This window comes from Typha latifolia, chromosome 10 (genome assembly GCF_019914945.1).
Source record: "Typha latifolia isolate L0001 chromosome 10, TyphaL0001v2, whole genome shotgun sequence".
Taxonomy (NCBI): Eukaryota; Viridiplantae; Streptophyta; class Magnoliopsida; order Poales; family Typhaceae; genus Typha; species Typha latifolia.
The window spans coordinates 144,729-164,654 of record NC_133095.1 but is presented as its reverse complement, the minus strand read 5'-3'; the positions used below and the strand labels follow the sequence as shown (position 1 = coordinate 164,654).

The 19,926-nt window shown below is 42.5% G+C and overlaps 3 protein-coding genes and 1 pseudogene across 3 annotated transcripts; 1 reads left to right on the top strand and 3 right to left on the bottom strand.

Moving 5' to 3' along the window:
- Positions 1-623: 623 nt before the first annotated feature.
- On the bottom strand, positions 624-2,823 carry LOC140796419 (small ribosomal subunit protein eS19x-like; annotated as a pseudogene).
- A 1,012-nt stretch (positions 2,824-3,835) lies between these two features.
- Positions 3,836-4,336, bottom strand: LOC140796418 (uncharacterized). Its single transcript, XM_073149457.1, has one exon. It carries the CDS (start codon positions 4,334-4,336, stop codon positions 3,836-3,838), a length of 501 nt encoding a protein of 166 aa, XP_073005558.1.
- A 6,217-nt stretch (positions 4,337-10,553) lies between these two features.
- LOC140796416 (pentatricopeptide repeat-containing protein At4g16470) lies at positions 10,554-11,915 on the bottom strand. Its single transcript, XM_073149454.1, has one exon. The coding sequence runs from the start codon at positions 11,913-11,915 to the stop codon at positions 10,554-10,556; it is 1,362 nt and encodes a 453-aa protein (XP_073005555.1).
- Positions 11,916-13,854: 1,939 nt separating this feature from the next.
- Positions 13,855-19,221, top strand: LOC140797072 (protein TORNADO 1). The gene is made up of 3 exons (XM_073150358.1): positions 13,855-15,352; positions 15,486-16,723; positions 17,631-19,221. The coding sequence occupies exons 1-3, from the start codon at positions 13,855-13,857 to the stop codon at positions 19,029-19,031; spliced, it is 4,137 nt and encodes a 1,378-aa protein (XP_073006459.1). The 3' UTR covers positions 19,032-19,221.
- The last annotated feature ends 705 nt before the right edge of the window (positions 19,222-19,926 follow it).

Below are 19,926 nucleotides of genomic sequence, written 5' to 3'. Positions count from 1 at the left end.
TCTCTCCAAAGGGGTGGGGGAGTTCAATAAATAGTACTTTTAAATGGATTCTTATGCTGACACGAGAGATCAGGTGAAACGAATCACCTGACCTCATCATAAATAAGTTTGGCCTGTTTGCAAATCAAGACGTCGAAGGTCATGGTAACTACAACCCCGTTACAGTATAAGCGCATCTAGGATTGCCAATTTACCATGTAGCAGAAGCATAAACAGAATATGCCCACCTCGTCACCTAGAAAGACTATTACAGTAAATTATCATGCATCGGTTATCAATATTCTTCGCCCCTTGGTAGATATGCTGCGATCTAGTTGATCTAAGTGAAACATTTCAGCAACCAAAAGAAGTTCTTTTACAATGACAAATTCATGAACCCACCCACTATTGGTGAATATTCAGAACGCCTCAATTACCATGATTTGAGGTACCCGCTCAAGAAGAAAACAATTCACTCTGATAGACTTCCTATCTACTTACATGGTCAAGTTTCAACATAGAAATGAAGTCACAAGACTTGAAGCAGTCTAACAGGCTAGGAGAAATATAAATACCAAAGATGCTACAAAATCATTGATAAAGGTACTCTCTACTCATACGGCAACAAAAGCACCTAAACAGATTCATGGAACAATGACCACCCTCCCTGCAACCTGATCAAGATGCCTTCCCTGAGATGTGATCACCCTCCCTCTGTGGCAATGAAACAAAAGTATCAGTTAGCAATTGCATATATATATATATATATATATATATATATATATATATTCTCATAACGCAGACTTTCTTTCCTCAACAATCTCTTCCTAGGAGTTAAAGAATGATACACAGCAATAATGAACTCCATAGAACAGAAAGCAACATTTCATGTAAATGTCAAAAGTTTACATTCTATCAGTGAGAGCAAAGAACCTCATGTCATTAATTGCATCAATTTCAATGGATAAGCCTAGCAAAATGGAGAACAATCTCAATCTTTCTTTTTTTTTATCTATGTCGACCCAGTTCATCTTCTGCAACTGCTGCAAAATGTGCCTAGCTACTGCCCCACTACTTCTGAAAAAGCGTGGTGGGCGAGGCCCATTCCTCTTGAGTCCTCCATAAATACTCTGAAATCTGCCAACACCAATACCTGCCTCAGGTATACCTTTCTAGCCATAGAAGCTGTACCATCAAATGCTACACTAGTCATAGAATTTGCTGGATGATAACCGATAATCAATGTGGCACAGACTATTTTCAGGCAGATAATTCAAATAATGTACTTTAACAGAGAGAATTATAGTTAAATACCAGCTCTAATGTAATACCAATCAGAATCATAAGGTGCAAGCTCCTTAAATCTTCCAGTCTTCACAATGTCTGTCCAGTGAGGAAGCTCATCTACACATGAACGGAGAAGAGGAAAACAAATACATCACAGCTGAAGAAAAAAATGTTTAAATTAACCTGACACTTCAGGTGCAGCACTAGGTTTTCCAATCCAACGGATATGAAGAAGATGTACCACAGTACTTGTAAACCAGAGAATGCTAAACAGTAAAAGGAAAAAGAAAGAGAAATGAGGATGCCATAATTTCACCTGCTAAACAATCTTACAAAGAATAACGGAATTTATGGGAATAAACACCGAGTTACGGTATTGTAACTCTGTTCACTTTTGCCTTTATTGATTACTTTGCACCATTTTGGTCTGTTCAGGATGAAAAATGTCCCTAATAAATGGGAGATAAAAAAGTGTCTGGTCGCATTGTAATACAAAACTTCATCTTGAAAAGAGAAGAGCAAACAGGACAGAGAACATATACATTAAAGATAGGAAGGAAATTACTACTGTTATGCATTACAAGAGCCACAAATCTAGCAGATGCACAAGTAAGAAAAGATAAGACCTCCTGCTTACATCATATTAACAACATCCTATGAGTTGTTTATCCAGTTAATTAAAAAACTTACGAAGAAAACTAATTAACTGACTTGAGAATGCAGGTAAAATAATTACAGGATGGAGGTTATCATGGAACACTCATTGCATTCGAAACTCAATTATCTAGGACTATATACTGAAACTTATTCAAAAAAAGCAAAATGTACAATAAACATTTGCAGTTGTTAACTCAATCATTAATCGGAAACTAATCAACTCCAGCAATCAAAGAACGCATAATTTATCTGATTACATATCCCTACATGTTTGCATTTTTAGTAAATTATGTCTTGCAAATAGACCGGTTGCCTGTTTACCCCATTATGTAATGTTCCACAAAATTTTGCCAGAGTCATGGATGAAGAACCATAACGGTTGAAACATTGATCAAAACAGGAGAACTTGATGAGAAATCCATCATCAAATACATAAAATATGGCTGTTGAGTATGTCATGATGATGGATGGGGAAATGATATTGTTTCTTGTTCCATAGCTGGTGCACTTCGTGATAAAGATATCTAGTTTTGATGCAAAACCAACAAAACAACTGCGCTAAAATCTAGCTTAACATCAGACGAGAGACCTATGAGCTTCTGATTCAATATGCGAAAGAATAAATCAAAATTCAAAAGGTGAAAATAATCCCTAGGAGACGGGCCGGGGGAAGAGACTCGAAAGAAGTTGATTACTGGTAGAATATAAAATTTACTGTTTTCTAGCTGCTTAAGAGTTAACATGGTATCGGAATCCGAGATCATGAATTTAAAATCCTCTACTCATTTAATTTAAATTCACTTCTTAAGCTTATCAAAATATTTTAGTCTCTCAAGGGAAGTAAGCGTTCACAAACTCATGGGGAGAGACGTCATTCACCGTCCTCGCTGTAGGATCCATCCTCGCCGACGCACTTGTTGCTTTTGGAGGCAGCGGCGGCGGCGGCGGCAAGTATTTGCACGATCCTAGCTTCTCAGTGGGAAGTCTCGGGGAGAACAATGTTGTTTGGATACTATGTGGTTTGTTGATAGTTTTCGAGTAGAGAGATTGGACCTCTTTCTAGGTGAGCCTGTAGGGCCGGCCTCTACATGCCGGTCAGAAAGGCTAGAATACGCACGTACGGCGACCTACATTACTGGGCTAGGCTTCATCTCTTTTGGGCCTCCGACAAGGCCATATCGTTCCTTTCTGCAGCAATGCCCTACGTGGTGAAGCTGTTTGTCACGGACTAAGTCTTTGCGATAGACAAAGACCGCGCGGCACTCAACTTTCAAGTAGCAAAGTTAAGTCAGCCGTTCGCTTCACAAGCGATGCACCTGTTTTGGATTGCGATAAAGCAAAGACAAGCAAAATACAATGTATGGCAAACAAGTTTGCGATTCTCTATTAATTGGAAAAGAAGTTACAAGACATGCCAACGACAAGAATTTAAAGGGGCAGGATAGCCATCGAGGGCAAAATGAACACCATTGAACCAGTGGCACTTCGGTTGCGAAGCTGGCTCACTTAATGCTTCTCGATAGTTCTCCTATACTACTAAGTATGAGCATCCCCAATTCTGCAACCCAAGGGGTTCAAAGGTCTTGTGGGGCGTTACGTTTTGAAAGTAAGCCCCGTTTGGGTTTTGGCCTATGAGTTTTATAGGCACGTGCGGGGAAAAACCCAAACTAGTGTTGCGACGACACTAATATCGCGATCCCAAGGTTGCTTCGCAAGGAGCTCTTGAAGGAAACCAAAAGACACCCAAAAACATACAAAAGACATGGGGTTGGCATCCCATTTACATACTCAAAAAGCGAAAAATACAATAGGACTGACATTGCGAACAAAACAGTCCTAACAGACTCCCCCACTTAGACTCTCGGCGTCCTCGTCGAGGTGATCTTCGGCTGCTACCAAGTGATGTTTGTCTTCATCTTGACGTGCTTGCCAAGTTCTTCTTCCGGTAGGCTTGAACTTTGTCTTCTTCATGCCGCATAGATTCTTCAAGTTCCCAACTTGCCTCAGACATTGGAAGTTTCTTCCATTTGACCAAGTATTCGGTCTCCGTTGCTCCATTGGGTAGAGTTCGCACTCTGTCCGCTAAGATGGTGTCAACCTGCCTTTCAAGCGACGCCGTTGTGGGGTTTGGCCGGCTTGACACATTGCGAGAAGGGTCTTCGCGATCGGCATGATACGGTTTGAGGCAACTCACATGGAAAACCGGATGGATTTTAAGCCAAGCGGGGAGTTGCACTCGGTAGGACACATTGCCTACTTTGTTGATGACAGGAAAGGGGCCTTCATATTTGCGAGCAAGTCCTTTGTGCACTTTGCGAAAGAACTTGAGCGATGCCGGTTGAAGCTTGACCAGCACCAAATCGCCTTTCTTAAAGTCTCGCGGCCTTCTATTCTTGTCCGCCCACTTCTTCATCTTTTGTGCTGCCTTCTCAAGATAGGCTTTGGCAATCTCCGCATTCCGATGCCACTCTTTGGCAAGGTGATATGCCAAAGGGCTGCTGCCTGTGTAACCCACCACCAAGGTATGCGGTGTGGAAGGTTGTTGTCCCATGATAACTTCGAAGGGGCTTTTGTTGGATGCGAGCTCCGCTGCAAGTTGTACGAGAATTGGGCAATGTCAAGTAGCTTGACCCAATCTCGCTGATTGGCACTAACAAAGTGCCGCAAGTATTGCTCAAGAAGAGCATTTATTCTCTCCGTTTGGCCATCAGTTTGGGGATGAAGGCTTGTGGAGAAGAAGAGTTTTGACCCCAAGAGTTTGAACAACTCCGTCCAAAACCGACCCAAGAACCGAGGATCCCTATCGCTCACGATATTTTGTGGAACTCCCCAATACTTGGCCACATGCCTAAGGAACAAACGAGCTGCTTCATCAGCGTTGCAATGCAGCGGAGCCGGTATGAAAGTCGCATACTTTGAGAACCGATCCACTACCACCAATACTGAGCCAATGTCCCCGACCTTTGGCAAGCTCGAAATGAAGTCCAAAGAGACACTTTCCCATGGCCGCTCAGGAACGGGGAGCGGTTCCAACAACCCACAAGGCTTCGCGCGCTCCACCTTGTCTTGTTGGCAAATGAGACAAGTGCGCACGTACTCTTCGACGTCTTCCCCCATCTTTGGCCAATAATACGCTCTTTCCACAAGAGCTAAGGTCCGATGTATGCCCGGATGACCTGCCCACAAGGTGTCATGACACTCTTTGAGCAGTTCTCTTCGCAAATTGTTCGCCCGTGGCACATACACGCGGTTTCCTTTTGTCATGATGAGTCCCTCCTGGACCCAAAACCGTCGCGTCTTGCCTTCATCGACAAGCTTCTTGAGGGACTCCGCCATCGGATCACTTTGCATCCCCTCGCGAATCTTCTTCAAAAGTGACGCTTGCACTTGGCTTATACTCTCGTTTGCCACCGCCTTGAGAGTAGCCAATTCTGCCTTGCGGCTTAAGGCATCCGCAACTTGATTTGTTCGACCTGGTTTATATTCCAAAACCATGTCGAATTCCGCCAAGAAGTCTTGCCATCTTGCTTGTTTTGGAGAGAGCTTCTTTTGAGTTTGAAAGTAACTCAAGGCCACATTGTCGGTCTTCACAACAAAGTGAGACCCAAGGAGATAATGCCTCCAAACACGAAGGCAATGTACGACCGCCGTCATCTCCTTTTCATGCACTGTATACCTCCGCTCCGTATCATTCAACTTGCGGCTTTCATAGGCAACCGGATGTCCTTCTTGCATAAGAACTCCTAAGATGGCATAATCCGACGCATCCGTGTGAACTTCAAACGGAATGGAGTAGTTCGGCAACTGCAATACAGGTTCCTCCATCACCGCTCTCTTCAAATCAGCAAAGGCCTCTTGACATTTGCTAGACCACTCCCATGAGCGGTCCTTCTTCAGCAAATCAGTCAGCGGCGCAGCCCTCCGCGAGTAGCTTGTGATGAACCGCCGATAATAGTTGACAAGCCCCAAGAATGAGCGAAGTTCTGTAACCTTCGAAGGGGCTTGCCAATCATAGATGGCACGAACTTTCTCCTTGTCCATGCGAATGTGTCCTCCGCCAACTTGGTGTCCAAGGAACATGATTTCCTCTTGTGCAAAATAGCACTTCTCCTTCTTCACAAAGAGGGAGTGTTCCCTTAGCACTTTGAAGATGGCTTTGAGATGTTGGATGTGCTCTTCCAACGTCTTGCTGTACACCACGATGTCGTCGAGGTAGACCACCACGAACTTGTCAAGATACTCATGGAACAGCTGGTTCATGAGTGTACAGAAGGTTGCAGGGGCATTCGTCAAACCGAATGGCATCACCAAGAATTCGAATGCGCCATAACGTGTCACACACGTTGTCTTTGCTTCATCGCCTTCCGCAACTCTGACTTGCCAATACCCCGACCGCAAGTCCAGTTTGGAGAAGTACCGCGCTCCTCCAAGTTAATCAAACAAGTCCGCAATGAGAGAGATTGGGTACTTGTTTTTGATCGTCACTTTGTTCAAGGCGCGATAGTCTACACATAGTCGTAGACTTCCATCATGCTTCTTTTGAAATAGCACCGGCGCCCCAAACGGTGCCTTTGAGCTGCGGATCAACCCGCCTTTAAGCAACTCATCAAGTTGCTTCCGAAGTTCCGCCAACTCCGGAGGAGACATGCGATATGGTGCACGGGCTGGAGGCTTTGCCCCTGGTTCCAACTCGATCTTGTGATCCACCGCTCGCCGAGGAGGCAAGGTCTTTGGCAATTCGGGCGGCATGACATCCCCAAACTCCTTCAAAACCCTTGCGACCCCAAGAGGAATTGGGCCATTCACCAAAGGATCCGCCTCAAGCTTCAAGGCTGCCAAGAAGGTTTGCTCCCCTTTCTTGACACCCTTTTTCAGCTGAAGTGCTGAAAGTTGCTTTGTCTCCTTTGTCGTCGTCTTCGCCACCGGGACGACACAAGGGGACTCATCCCCCATCATGCAAAGAGCATTCAAAAACGGCATTGGCACTCCTCTCGCCGTTTGCAGAAATTCCATCCCAAGAATGACTTGGAAGTCATCCAAAGGAACCGCCATGAAGTTGGCCTTGCCCCTCCAAGACCCAACCGCAACATTTACGTCCTTCGCTTGCCCGGCGATTGGTTGAGACTTCGAATTCACCGCCTTCATTCGACTTGAGTCCTTTGAAAGGAGCAACCCAAGTCGTTGTGCTTCATGGTCCGCTATGAAGTTATGAGTGGCACCAGTGTCAACCAACGCCTTCGTCGACTTTCCATTGAGCTCAATGTCGACGAACATTAGCTCATTTGGCTTTCGGTTCTTTGAAGGCAAAGACTTCCGCTTCTCCCCCACTTGAGCCTTGAGTGCATTTAGAAGTCGCAATGCCCCCATGCGAGGGCCCTCCGTCGACTTCTCATCGTCGCTATCCAAACTTTGCTCTTGGGCTTGCACTGCATTGAGCGACTTCCTTTGCGGGCAATTCTTCACAAAATGCGGCCCTCCGCATAGGAAACACCCCTCCTCGGGACTCTTGTTCGGTTTCGCACCCTTTTGCCAAGATCCCTTCTTCTCGCTTTGCATCACCCCTTTGCCTTTCGACCTTTGGGGCTTTGCATTGCTCGTCGAAGGTTTCTTCTTTGGAATTTCAGGGGTTGAATAATCCGTCAAGCGCTCCGCCGCAGCTTGGGCCGCCGCTAAGTCAGGAATGTCCCGACGTCGCAACTCTGTTTGTGCCCAAGGCTTCAAGCCTTCCAAGAAGTGGAAAAGCTTGTCCTTCTCCGACATGTCCCGAATGTCCAGCATAAGCGTCGAGAATTGCTTGACATATTCTCGAATCGACCCCGTCTGTGTGAGGTGTCGCAAACTCCGTCTTGCGATGAACTCCACATTTTCAGGAAGGAACTGCACCTTCAGCTCCCTTTTCAGATCCTCCCAAGTATTAATGTTGCAGCGGCCACCTTGGATGTCCTCATAACGAGTCCGCCACCATAGCTTGGCATCCCCGTCAAGGTACATCGTTGCGAAGGTGACTTTGGTTTCTTCCGAGTCCGGTCGCACCACCCGAAAGTATTGCTCAACATCAAAGAGGAAGTTCTCCAACTCTTTCGCATCTCTTGCGCCCTTGTAGCAGCGCGGTTCTGGCACTCTGACCCTTCCAGAATGTCCCTCTGTGTGCGCGGCGGGTTGCACGGTGCTCATGGCTCTCGTGAGTACCGTCACCCTTGCGGAGAGGTCCGCTAGCTGCTCCTTGAGGTGTTGGACAGCTTCCTTGGTATTGTCTCGCAACGTCTCGACCTCGTCGTCGATGTGTTGCTGATACGCCTCCAAGCGATCCACCCTATCGCCGAGAGGGTATATTTGAGCAACACTAGCACTCAGTTGCGAGATGTGTCCCTCCATGTCGTCAAGCCGCTCTCTGTTACTTCGATGCCTTTCAGAATCGCTCAGATGTGGCTCCGTAATCAGCACCGCTGGTCCTTTGCCCAAATCTGCTGCATTTGCTGCTTGACTTGTCTCTCCGCCTTGCTTATGGCGCCCCATTTCGCAAGGATGTTGCTCTTGTCGACCCGCTCTGATACCACTTGTCACGGACTAAGTCTTTGCGATAGACAAAGACCGCGCGACACTCAACTTTCAAGTAGCAAAGTTAAGTCAGCCGTTCGCTTCACAAGCGATGTACCTGTTTTGGATTGCGACAAAGCAAAGACAAGCAAAATACAATGTATGGCAAACAAGTTTGCGATTCTCTATTAATTGGAAAAGAAGTTACAAGACATGCCAACGACAAGAATTTAAAGGGGCAGGATAGCCATCGAGGGCAAAATGAACACCATTGAACCAGTGGCACTTCGGTTGCGAAGCTGGCTCACTTAATGCTTCTCGATAGTTCTCCTATACTACTAAGTATGAGCATCCCCAATTCTGCAACCCAGGGGGTTCAAAGGTCTTGTGGGGCGTTACGTTTTGAAAGTAAGCCCCGTTTGGGTTTTGGCCTATGAGTTTTATAGGCACGTGCGGGGAAAAACCCAAACTAGTGTTGCGACGACACTAATATCGCGATCCCAAGGTTGCTTCGCAAGGAGCTCTTGAAGGAAACCAAAAGACACCCAAAAACATACAAAAGATATGGGGTTGGCATCCCATTTACATACTCAAAAAGCGAAAAATACAATAGGACTGACATTGCGAACAAAACAGTCCTAACATGTTGCTCTTTTGGAAGGGCCTAATAAGGAGCTATTCAAGTTGGTGGGAGCAGCTAGAGCCTGGCTTTTCAGTGACTACCTCATTGTTGTTAAAGCAGTCAATGAGCTAAACAACACTGTCGAGAGGAGGACTACACACTATAATTGTTGTTATCCCATTTTCCTCTGATTAAGGTTGGGTTTACGAGCAGATGTAATAACATCACTTCTCATAACCTTACGAGTCTAGCTTTTAGGAGCCGCTCTAGTAGTGACTTGTCTATTCCCTTTGGGGTCCTTGGTTGTATCTCCCTTGATCAATGATACTTTGTGTCTATGGAACATTTTCAAAAATAAATAAATAATAATAATAATAATAAAGAAAGAAGAAAAAGGAAAGAGAAAGACAACCCACATTCCTGCACTTGTTTTTCTAAATAAATAGTACATTGTTATTACTCCATTATATAGCATGACTGCAAATTAGGCTTGTAAGAAATCCCCGAACATGATTTGAATGGATATAGGAATTTAAGTAGGTATTACAATAAAGCAGCTATTTATCCATGCAGATACAAATTTAGATTCAGGTTGGACATGTAACCTTAAATATGAACTTAGATTCAGCTATTTGTCCATTCATATTAGTAAAAGCATCCATATAAAAACAAAGTTGTATTCACAGTTTCACATAATAGATAATACATGTTTAAAATAGTTATATTGCCAAACTTTACACAGGCAAATAAAAAAATAGACAAGTTCAGGCCAGACATGAACCCAAAATTTGGGCCAATGCTAGGCCTGAGCTGAAGGCCCTTCGGTCGTTTGAACTAATGTTGACTTATTATCTCTCCATTCCCCCCTTTCTTTCTGCTCCTCTTCCTCCTCTCTCGTGGTTGTTCTTTTGTTTTTTTAAATGAGGAAAATTTTATATTTTTCAACTAAAAATAAGTAGGACAGAATTTAAATTTATAATGTCTCACTCTAATACCATTAAAAACTTAAGATGTTAGAGTATGATGATCTTTATATTTTATATTCTGTGCAACCTGATCTTTGTGACATACAAAATTAAATCTTTCTTTTAGTTCACGATAACATAAACCAAAGTTTGCGGTGCTACCTAGCTGCATTTCTGAAATTTCACCACCTTTGCGCTTTCCTGGATCCTGTAACTTCGTAAGATGAAAAGAAAGCCTTCTAATAAACTTAGGCATTCCTGACCAGGTAATAAATAGAGTTCTTATCCCATGGTTGGTACTGAGACTACCTTGAGCCCACTCAATAATAAGAATACAGTTGACACTACCTTGAAGCTCAATATCAAACTTCTTGCATCAAATAAACTGACTTGTGCATAGAGAATCAACTATTTTCCAGATTCAGCAGAATTTTGTTCTGGAGTAGAACAAGGTTCATGAACCATCCTAAATGCTAACCCTAGAGAAGGTAAGTGGTATATGTTTTTCATTCTTTTAAAGCACAAGCTAACGCATTGCTCACCTCATATATCATCTCACTTTGTTCATGATACATATCTCCAGCAAGGAATACATGAACCTCTCCTCGAACTTCAATGGAGCTCCAAGCAGGGTCCTTTCTCATCCCTAATGATCTTACCATTCCTCGAGCATCAGCCACACTTCCCCACATCTCATAAGCAGCATAAGCATTCGCCAAGACCACATATTTTCCTGCATTTTCTGGCTGCAGTTTAAAAAACTTGTTTGCAGCAAACTTGACCAATTCTACATTTCCATGTTTCCTGCAGGCACCAATCAGGGCCCCCCAAATTACCGAATGCTCCTTGCAAGGTAACTTCTTGACAAATTCATAGGCATCATTCACTCTCCCAGCCCGGCCTAACATATCTACTATTGCTGCACAGTGCTGTCCCTTTGGCTTAATTCGATAGTCTTTTATCATAGAAATGAAATATCTCCACCCTTCGTTGATAAGGCCTCCATGGCTACAGGCGGAAAGAAGAGCAAGAAAGGTTACATGATTTGGTGAAATATCATCTTCTATCATTTGGTCAAACAGATCAAGAACCTCAACCACTTGGCCATGGTGGCCATAGCCGGATATCATAGCTGTCCACATGTTGACATTCCTATCCGTCGATCTCTTGAAAACCTTGTGACCATCATGAGGACTACTGCATTTGAAATACATATCGATGAGTGCAGTATTCACAATCATATTAGCCTTGACATTTGTCTTGATCATCAGGCAATGGGCCTGCTTCCCGTGTTCTAGCATCGCCAGCGCGGCACAAGCACGGAAAACCGATGCAAATGTGAATTGGTCTGGCCCCAACCCAGCTGATCGCATCAAGTGGTAGAGATCCAGAGCCTTTTGCTGTAGGCCTTTGAGCACATGGCCCGATATCAGTGCATTCCATGAGATTAGACCTCTCTCAGGAGATTCGTCGAATAGGTGACATGCAACTTGCAATTCACCACATTTTGCATAGAAGATTAACAATTTAGTCTTAAGGTAGTCATTACAAGTGAAGCCCGAAGTGATCAAGTGGGCATGAATCCTTTTTCCAAGATTTACTTCTTTCCTGTTTATGCTTTCCTGTAATAGAAGAGCGTAAGATTGGTTATCTGGAGATGACCCTTTCTGCCACAAAAGCTCAACTGCGTCCGCTAATCTTCCAGAGATACATAGGGCCCTCAATGTTTTAGCCAAGTGGAAACGCTTCTGGCGTGGTCCGAGTCCGAATCTCGCCAAGGAGGAGGTATTCATACCGAGACAGACGCGGGATGTGGTCAAACCGTCAAAGGGGATTCTGCCTTTCTTCCACTGCACAGTGCATGCCATATTGCCATGTCTACAATCTACTTGATGATGCTCACGCTGTCACACAAGTGTTGCACTTGTATAAAATTATCATCCATCTTCTGTAGAGTCAGCTCCAGAGTGGATTTGGCCCAAAATTATGTCCAGCAGTAAATTGGCCTCTCTACGCCCACATCCATCTTAAGTGGCGTGGCGTGGCCTGATAAATGGAAGCGATCAAATTGTTAAGAATAGTGTAGTCGGTTTAGTATAGAAGAAGATCAGGTTCCTTCCTGACGATAAGAGGATTCGTGTTGGGTGTTGCAGATTGGATGGGGACCAATTAATCCAATCCAATCCCATGAACTGCTGAGGGAATACTAACTTAGACTGGGGAGAATCCTCTCCTATTTCATGGAAATGGTGGGGGAAGCATTTCAAGATATGTTGGTGTCACTGCTAATTATTGTAGTGAGAATAATATCGATTTCCATGATTGTTTTTTTCTTTAGCGCATTGAAATGAATTCTTTTCATTTCTCATGGTTAATGAAAGCTCATATTATGCTTGGATGACAATGATGATCTTTTTCATAGTTAAATTACTTGTTAGAAGCATAAGATTATCAAAACAACTGTGACAGTCAATGTACTGGATCTTTTACGGTACCAAAAGATCTGGTAACACGATCGATGTGAATGCATTTTCCATTTTTAAGCAGGTTTCTTTATTTTTTTTTTTTCATTAGATTCTAAGATCTGGAAATTTATGTTGGCAGAGGGCTCAAATTCTTGCGTTCATGTTTTCCATGTTACGTATGTTATCAAGAATGGGATGCAGAGCTAGTGCTGAAATGTATAACGATTTTTCTCCCCTAATTTGCATCAGTATATTTTCAGTTTCTCCCACTTCTACAAAAGATATAGTTTTCTAATATGTAGTTGCTGGTGACTACTTTCTCAGGTATTGCTGCCTAGGGAGATGATTTTTGAAGGTGAAGATTATGAATTATGATAGATATTCCTGTGAATCAGGCGCAAAACTGTCAATTACGGTATATTACATTATACAGGTTAGCTGATCCTATAGAGCTAACCGATGAAGGTATATTGGGTACTTTGAATAGGGTTTGTGTTTTGTTTTTTAAACTGAGTGTAGGCTTTGTTAATTGGAGTTGATTGAGATGTAAAATCAGAATGCGGGAAATTTTCAGAAGAATGTTGAGATGAATGCTGGTGATGTTCCAATGTCGACGTCTCGTAACATTCAGAAGACAAAAGGAACAAAAGAAGAGGAGGAATTTAGAAAAGAAAAGAATATATGTTCTTATATCTGGCAAGTCAAAGTTGGTAGTTATTGTCAATCGTTTTCTGCAATACCTTTCTCTCCTTTCTAGTTCAGATGTTTTAGACAGTTTGTTTACTCGTGTGAAACTTCAAAGGGTCATCTGTCCCTGGAATAGGGTAATTAATTGTTTTAATTCATTTTTGTGTGAAGGGCTTCAGTTGCCTTATTATGGTTTTTGCATGAGCTTTTGCTTACACAGATATTTTGGGTTTTTAAGAAATTGTTTGAATCCATTTAGTTCAATTGGAGCTTTAGGATATGTCATTGCTCATTGCAGACGTTAGAAAATTCTTAGCTTGCAAAACATTCTCTTCCTTTGCTTCCTTTCTTTTCTCTCTTTATATCTATCCCAAGTTAAGAATCCGATGCCTGCACTTTTCAAGATACAGCTATGTGCCTCCATTTTAAAAAGCTTCCATCGGTATGCCTTTTGAAACAGACGAGCATCCGCAGCTAGAAGTAATAGTGCCAATCCACAAAATAAACAGGACTCAGATATTGCCAACCCAAATAACAATATATGGAATTCTTCATTACTTAAACTTCTGTGGATCGGCTGAACAATCAAAAGCAGCAAACCAAGCACAAATGAAGCAGCAGCCCTCTCCGTCCAATTAACTTCAACCAGAATACCATGAGAGATCTCCAATGGGCTCTGCAGCTAATCAGGTCAGGAGACAAGCATCTGCAAAATATCTCCTTCTACGAGTGGCAATGGATCACCACTTCAAGCTCGTATCAAGAAACGGATAACTCGTTGAGCATCAGCATTTCAAAGGACAGCAATGACATCCAATTCTTCTGTCAACTATTGAGTGCGCTTGCAGCACACAATGGCGGGAGCAAAGACCCGATGAACCTTTCCTTTCATGGTGTGGAGTGGCAGCATGAACAGCTGCAAGTGCTCTCCTCATTGCTTGTGAGCAGCAGGTCAGGTATCAGACAACTCGAATTCCAGAAGAATATGTTCAGCTTGGAAGGCTTGTCTGAGCTGTCAGAAATGCTTGCAGCAAACGGATCGGTCAAGGTCCTTATCATGTCCGAGTGTCGAATCGGGTCGGCTGGAGCGAGGCTTCTCGCTTCTGCATTGACGAAGAATGACACTGTAGAGGAGCTGCAGATATGGGAAGACTCCATCGGCTCGAGGGGGGCAGACGAGCTCTCGAGAATGATTGAAGTGAATTACGCATTGAGGCTACTGATATTATTCGATCGAGATTCCACCATCACTGCGACCCCCTTGCTCACCACCGTACTAGCAAGGAATCGCAACATGGAGGTGCACATATGGGGAGGAGATAAGAGTTGCAAGGTAGTCGAGTTCATGCCTGAGACCGGCACACTGAGAATTTATCGACTTATTAACTCTTGGGGCTCACAAAGAGTTGCTTGTGCTCTGGGATGGAACACCACAGTGACGGCCCTCGACATGACGGGGGTCCGGTTGAAATCCAAGTGGGCTAGAGAGTTTAGAACAGTCTTAGAACAGAATAGGACCCTCAAAGACGTCAGACTATCAAGAACGTGTCTCAGAGACAAAGCTCTGGTGTACATAGCCGCTGGGCTTTTCAAGAACAGATGCTTAGAGAAGTTGGGGTTGGAGGGAAATTGGTTTGGCGGAGTCGGGTTGGACCATCTGCTCTGTCCTCTGAGCAGGTTCTCGCCTCTGCAAAATCAAGCAAATACCACTCTGAAGTCCTTAACTTTTGGGGGAGGGAAGACAACGATAAGCAGAGATGGCGTGACAGCAATCTTGCGCATGCTGGAAACGAATCAGAGCATTGTTCAATTGGGTATCTGCGACGACACGACCTTGAAGTCGGCTGATATTTTGAAAATCTTCAGAAGCTTGCAAAGGAATGCCACTTTGCGATGCCTATCATTGAAAGGTTGTAAGGGGGTTGAGGGGGAACTAGTTCTGGAGACCATTCTGGAAATATTGCAGGTCAATCCTTGGATTGAAGAAATTGATCTGAGTGAAACACCTTTGCAGATTGCTGGTAAGACGGACCAAATCTATGAGAAGCTGGGACAGAACGGGAATCTGCTTCCAGAGAATGACTTGCTCGGTGATCTGCAGATGACCATGCCAAGATGTTGCAGAGTATTCTTCTGTGGCCAGGAATTTGCAGGTATAGGTTCACCATTCGATTATTTTCCTCATATATATATTCATTGCAAAAACAGAAGGGGTATTCTTATCAGAACCTCAAAATTACCGACCAAGTCTTTCATTCTGATACTTGAAAATGGTTATGCATGCAGGAAAAACCACTCTATGTAACTCCTTATATCACAGCATGAATGCAACAAAATTACCTTATATGGATCAGATACGAACTCTAGTCAATCCAGTTGAGCAAATTGCACGTACGACTGAGATCAAGATAAAGACGATTCTTGATGATGGCATGAAAATTTCGATCTGGAACCTTGGTGGGCAGCGTGAAAGTTATACATTACATGATCTCATGTTTCCTGGCCAGGGAAGTCCCTCGTTCTTCCTTATAGTATCCAGTTTGTTCCAAAAGCCAGCCAACAGAGATCCTAAAAGCCCAGAAGAGATAGAAGAAGACCTGCTTTACTGGCTCAAGTTTATAACTTCAAATTCAAGGAGGAGAGGGTCAAGATCGGTCCCACCACACGTCACTGTAGTTCTCACCCATGTAGATAAAATGCCTCAACCACCAGACAACCTGCAAACAGCTGCTTCTTTAATTCAAAGACTCAGAGAAGATTTCCGAGGTTATGTGGAGTTCTACCCAACAGTTTTCACAGTCGATGCAAGATCATCCGTTTCTGTAAGCAAACTTGCCCATCACTTAAGAAGGACCGGTAAAACGATTCTGCAAAAAGTCCCTCCGGTTTACCAGTTATGTGACGATTTGATAAATTTTCTAAACGGCTGGAGAATAGAGAACTGCAATAGACCGGCAATGGATTGGAAAGAATTCTGTGAGTTATGTCAGCTCAAAGTTCCAGCACTAAGGATTAGATCAAGGCACGATAATATGGAGAAGGTTAATACTCAAAGACGTGCCGTAGCAAATTCACTGCATAATGTGGGTCTGGTAATTTTCTTTGAGGAACTTGGGTTTCTAATTTTAGATTGTGAATGGTTCTGTAGAGATGTGCTCGGCCATCTCATAAATTTAGATGCAATGAAGTTAGAGAGAACAAATGGTTTCATCAGTAGAAAAGAACTAGAGAAAATATTAAGAGCAAGGTTGCAAAATAAGATTCCAGGAATAGGTGCAAAGGTTTCTGAGTATTTAGAGGCTAATGACCTTATAAACGTGATGTTAAAACTAGACTTGTGTTATGAACAAGATCCTGGTGATCCAAATACTCTACTTCTGGTACCGGCAATACTTGAGGAAGGCAGAGGAAGAACACAGAAGTGGCAATTAAGCACTCCTGAATGTATTTATGTTGGAAGGCATCTGGAGTGTGTGGACACGAGGCACATGTTCTTGACAGCAGGCTTCTTTCCAAGGCTACAGGTAAATTTTATTCCACCTGTGCTGTTTCAATATCTTATCATCGGAGTGCTCTACTATTTCGTTTGAAAATCTTAAGTTTGAATTAGAAATGAACATGTAAATAAGATTCCCGGTAGTGAAGGTTCCTAATGCAGCGGGTTCTTATAACATCATGTGTGGATAAATTACCGTACACAAGGTAATGCATTAGCAATTAGTATTCTTAAGAGCATTCCCCTCCATTGGACACTTTAACTTTTTAGAAATAACGACTTCTTATTCTAACAGTAAAATACTTTTTAGCTGAAGCTCATGTATGATTGCCATATATCAAGGAGGTGACAATATAAAGTACTCTCTTTTGCATGTTGTTTCACAGGCAACCACAAATGGATAATTTATCCTGAAAAATACTATTGTTTTGTAAGGATAATATGTGGCGATCTAGTCCAGAGCACTTTTTCTTGCTATGAGAAAATATGAACATATGTGGTTTCTCTACAACTACAAAAATCTCATTATTCGATGTTAGATTTAGATCTATGCATATAAAAAAAAATCTGGGATTCTTGCACGGTTAGATTTCACCTTAGTTATTGATTAAACAATCACTATGCCTGACCACTAGAAAAGTCATTCTACTAAACGATGAAGACCTGGTGTCCTATCTTTTTTCAGCTTTGAAAGTTACATTTCTGGTGGTTCATGATTTTGGAACTGGGATTTTATTGCGCATTCTGTGCATCTCACTTAAAAGTCACAAAGTAAACTATCTAGAAAACCAAGAGAGGATGCCAATAGCCTGTACAAATTTCTTTGTATTTAACTATTTATTGACTTGTTCCTGAAGATGTCTTATCTCCTAGATGCAAACATGGTAGAGAATGGAAAACTTCACTTTGATTCAATTATCTATATTTAAATTCAGGTGCACCTCCACAACAAGATTCTGCGATCAACAAACCAACAAGGCGCAACCTACAGCCTAGAAAAGTACCTCATCTCCATTGTAATCAATGGAATCCATATGAGAGTGGAGCTTAGAGGGCAGCTAGGATACTATATTGATGTTCTTGCATGCTCCACCAAAAATGTTACTGAGATCTTGAGGCTCTTCCACCAGCTCATTGTCCCAGCAATCCTACATCTATGCCCCAGCATCACCTTCACTGAAAGCATTATCAGGCCGGATTGCATCAAATATCTTACTCCACACAGGTTTAGGAGAACTCAGTGTATATCTCTGCAACAACTGAAACATATTTTACTTTCATTGCCAGCAGATAGCATGTACAACTACCATCATACCTGGAGTCCAGTAGAACACAATGGCAGGCTCATCTTAGAGGCCGCATATGATTATGCTAGAGATCTACTTTCAGATGAGGAATTTCAGGAAGTACTGCACCGTAGGTTTTATGATCTACATCATCTAGCCATTGAGCTTGCAATACCCCAAGAGAAACCACAAGAACCACAAACAGCTATTGTAGATGCAAATAACGCTGAAGACGCTGTTGAGCCCTCCATATTGGGCATTGCAAAGGGTGTTGAGATGGTTTTGCAGAGGTTGAGGACTATAGAGCAGGAAATCAAGGACCTCAAACAAGAGATCCAGTGGCTTCGGTATTATGAGCACCACCTTCTGATTCAGCTTCATAGAAAAGTGGACTATCTAGTCAACTACAATATTCAACTAGAAGAAAGAAAAGTGCCACATATGTTCTATTTTGTTCAGGTAGAAAATCACTCAAAACGCCTAGTTACGAGAATATTTCCTGGCATGACAGCATTAAGGTTGCACATGTTATGTGAGTTCAGAAGAGAAATGCATGTTGTGGATGACCAAATAGGATGCGAACTTATCCAAGTAGACAACCAAGCAGTCAAGTGCCTGCTCCCTTATATGAGCAAATTCATGAAACTCTTGACTTTTGCTCTTAAGATAGGAGCACATTTCGTTGCAGGAATGGGGGAAATGATACCTGATTTGAGTAGGGAAGTTGCTCACTTACTCGACTCTTCTCTTATTTATGGTGCCACAGCTGCCACTGCAGGGGTTTTGGGGGTTGCTGCGATTAGAACAGCAGGAGGAAACAGAGGAAGGAACAAGAATGTGGGCAGTTCAAGTGACATTATGCAGGATATGCAAGCGGCCAGACAGTGGCTTGTGGATTTCTTGAAAGGCCAAAGAGTTGCATCTGGAATGGATATAGCACAGAGGTTTGGTTTATGGAGGGTAAGGTATAGGGACGATGGAAACATTGCATGGATTTGCAGAAGACACATTGCAATGAGAGCAGATGAAGTCACTGAGGTACCAGTTTAAATCATTTTCCCACGTGTCAGTAATTTTCACCTACAGAAGTGCAACAAGCAATATCAACCAGAATCTCCAAGTGCAAAAGGTTCCACTACCCATACGTGATGTACATTTACATGCAATTGGAAATGAATACAGATGTAACTGAACAGAAATAATCTACAGTTTTATATTACAAGAGCATATGGACCAGAAATATATGAGATGGGTAAGGTTTTCACTACTGTTGGCACTTGATTCTTTGCAGCAACTGGTGGTTCTCTGAACTCCGCGGATTTACTAGGGAGTAGGGACCAAATACGAGTAAGAAATAGTAGACAGCAAAAATGCAAACTAGCTAATCTATAAGAATGATGCATCTTAAAAACGGAAATCTTATAGAAATTAAATGAATTTATTATCAGATAATACATACTGTGCTGGGGCTTGGCCAAGAACTACTCTAATTTCTCATATTAAGAGAGCTAATATTAATATAAATTATTTTAGTATTTAATTATATATTAGTATAAGAAGTAATAATTATATTTGATGTAACATAAAATTAATATTAAAGTAATGAATAATAGTGAAATTGTATTAGTAATCGGTAATTTCATACTGAATGACAAAATACAGTAATATTTAATAAATCTATACTTGTTGCCATTTTTTTATTAATAAAATTATAGATTATATACATAGTATATCCGCACTATATAGTTACAAAAAGGAATTCTTGACTGCACCACCACCACATCCCCCCATTACCTCAGTACCCACACAAAAAGATTAATATTCCCCCTATCCTTACAAACTTTCCAACATACCACATCATCTCCACATTACCTCAGTACTTACACAATAAAATAATAAAAAAAATTCCTGCACCAACGCATGAAAATATTCCTGCATACCCTCA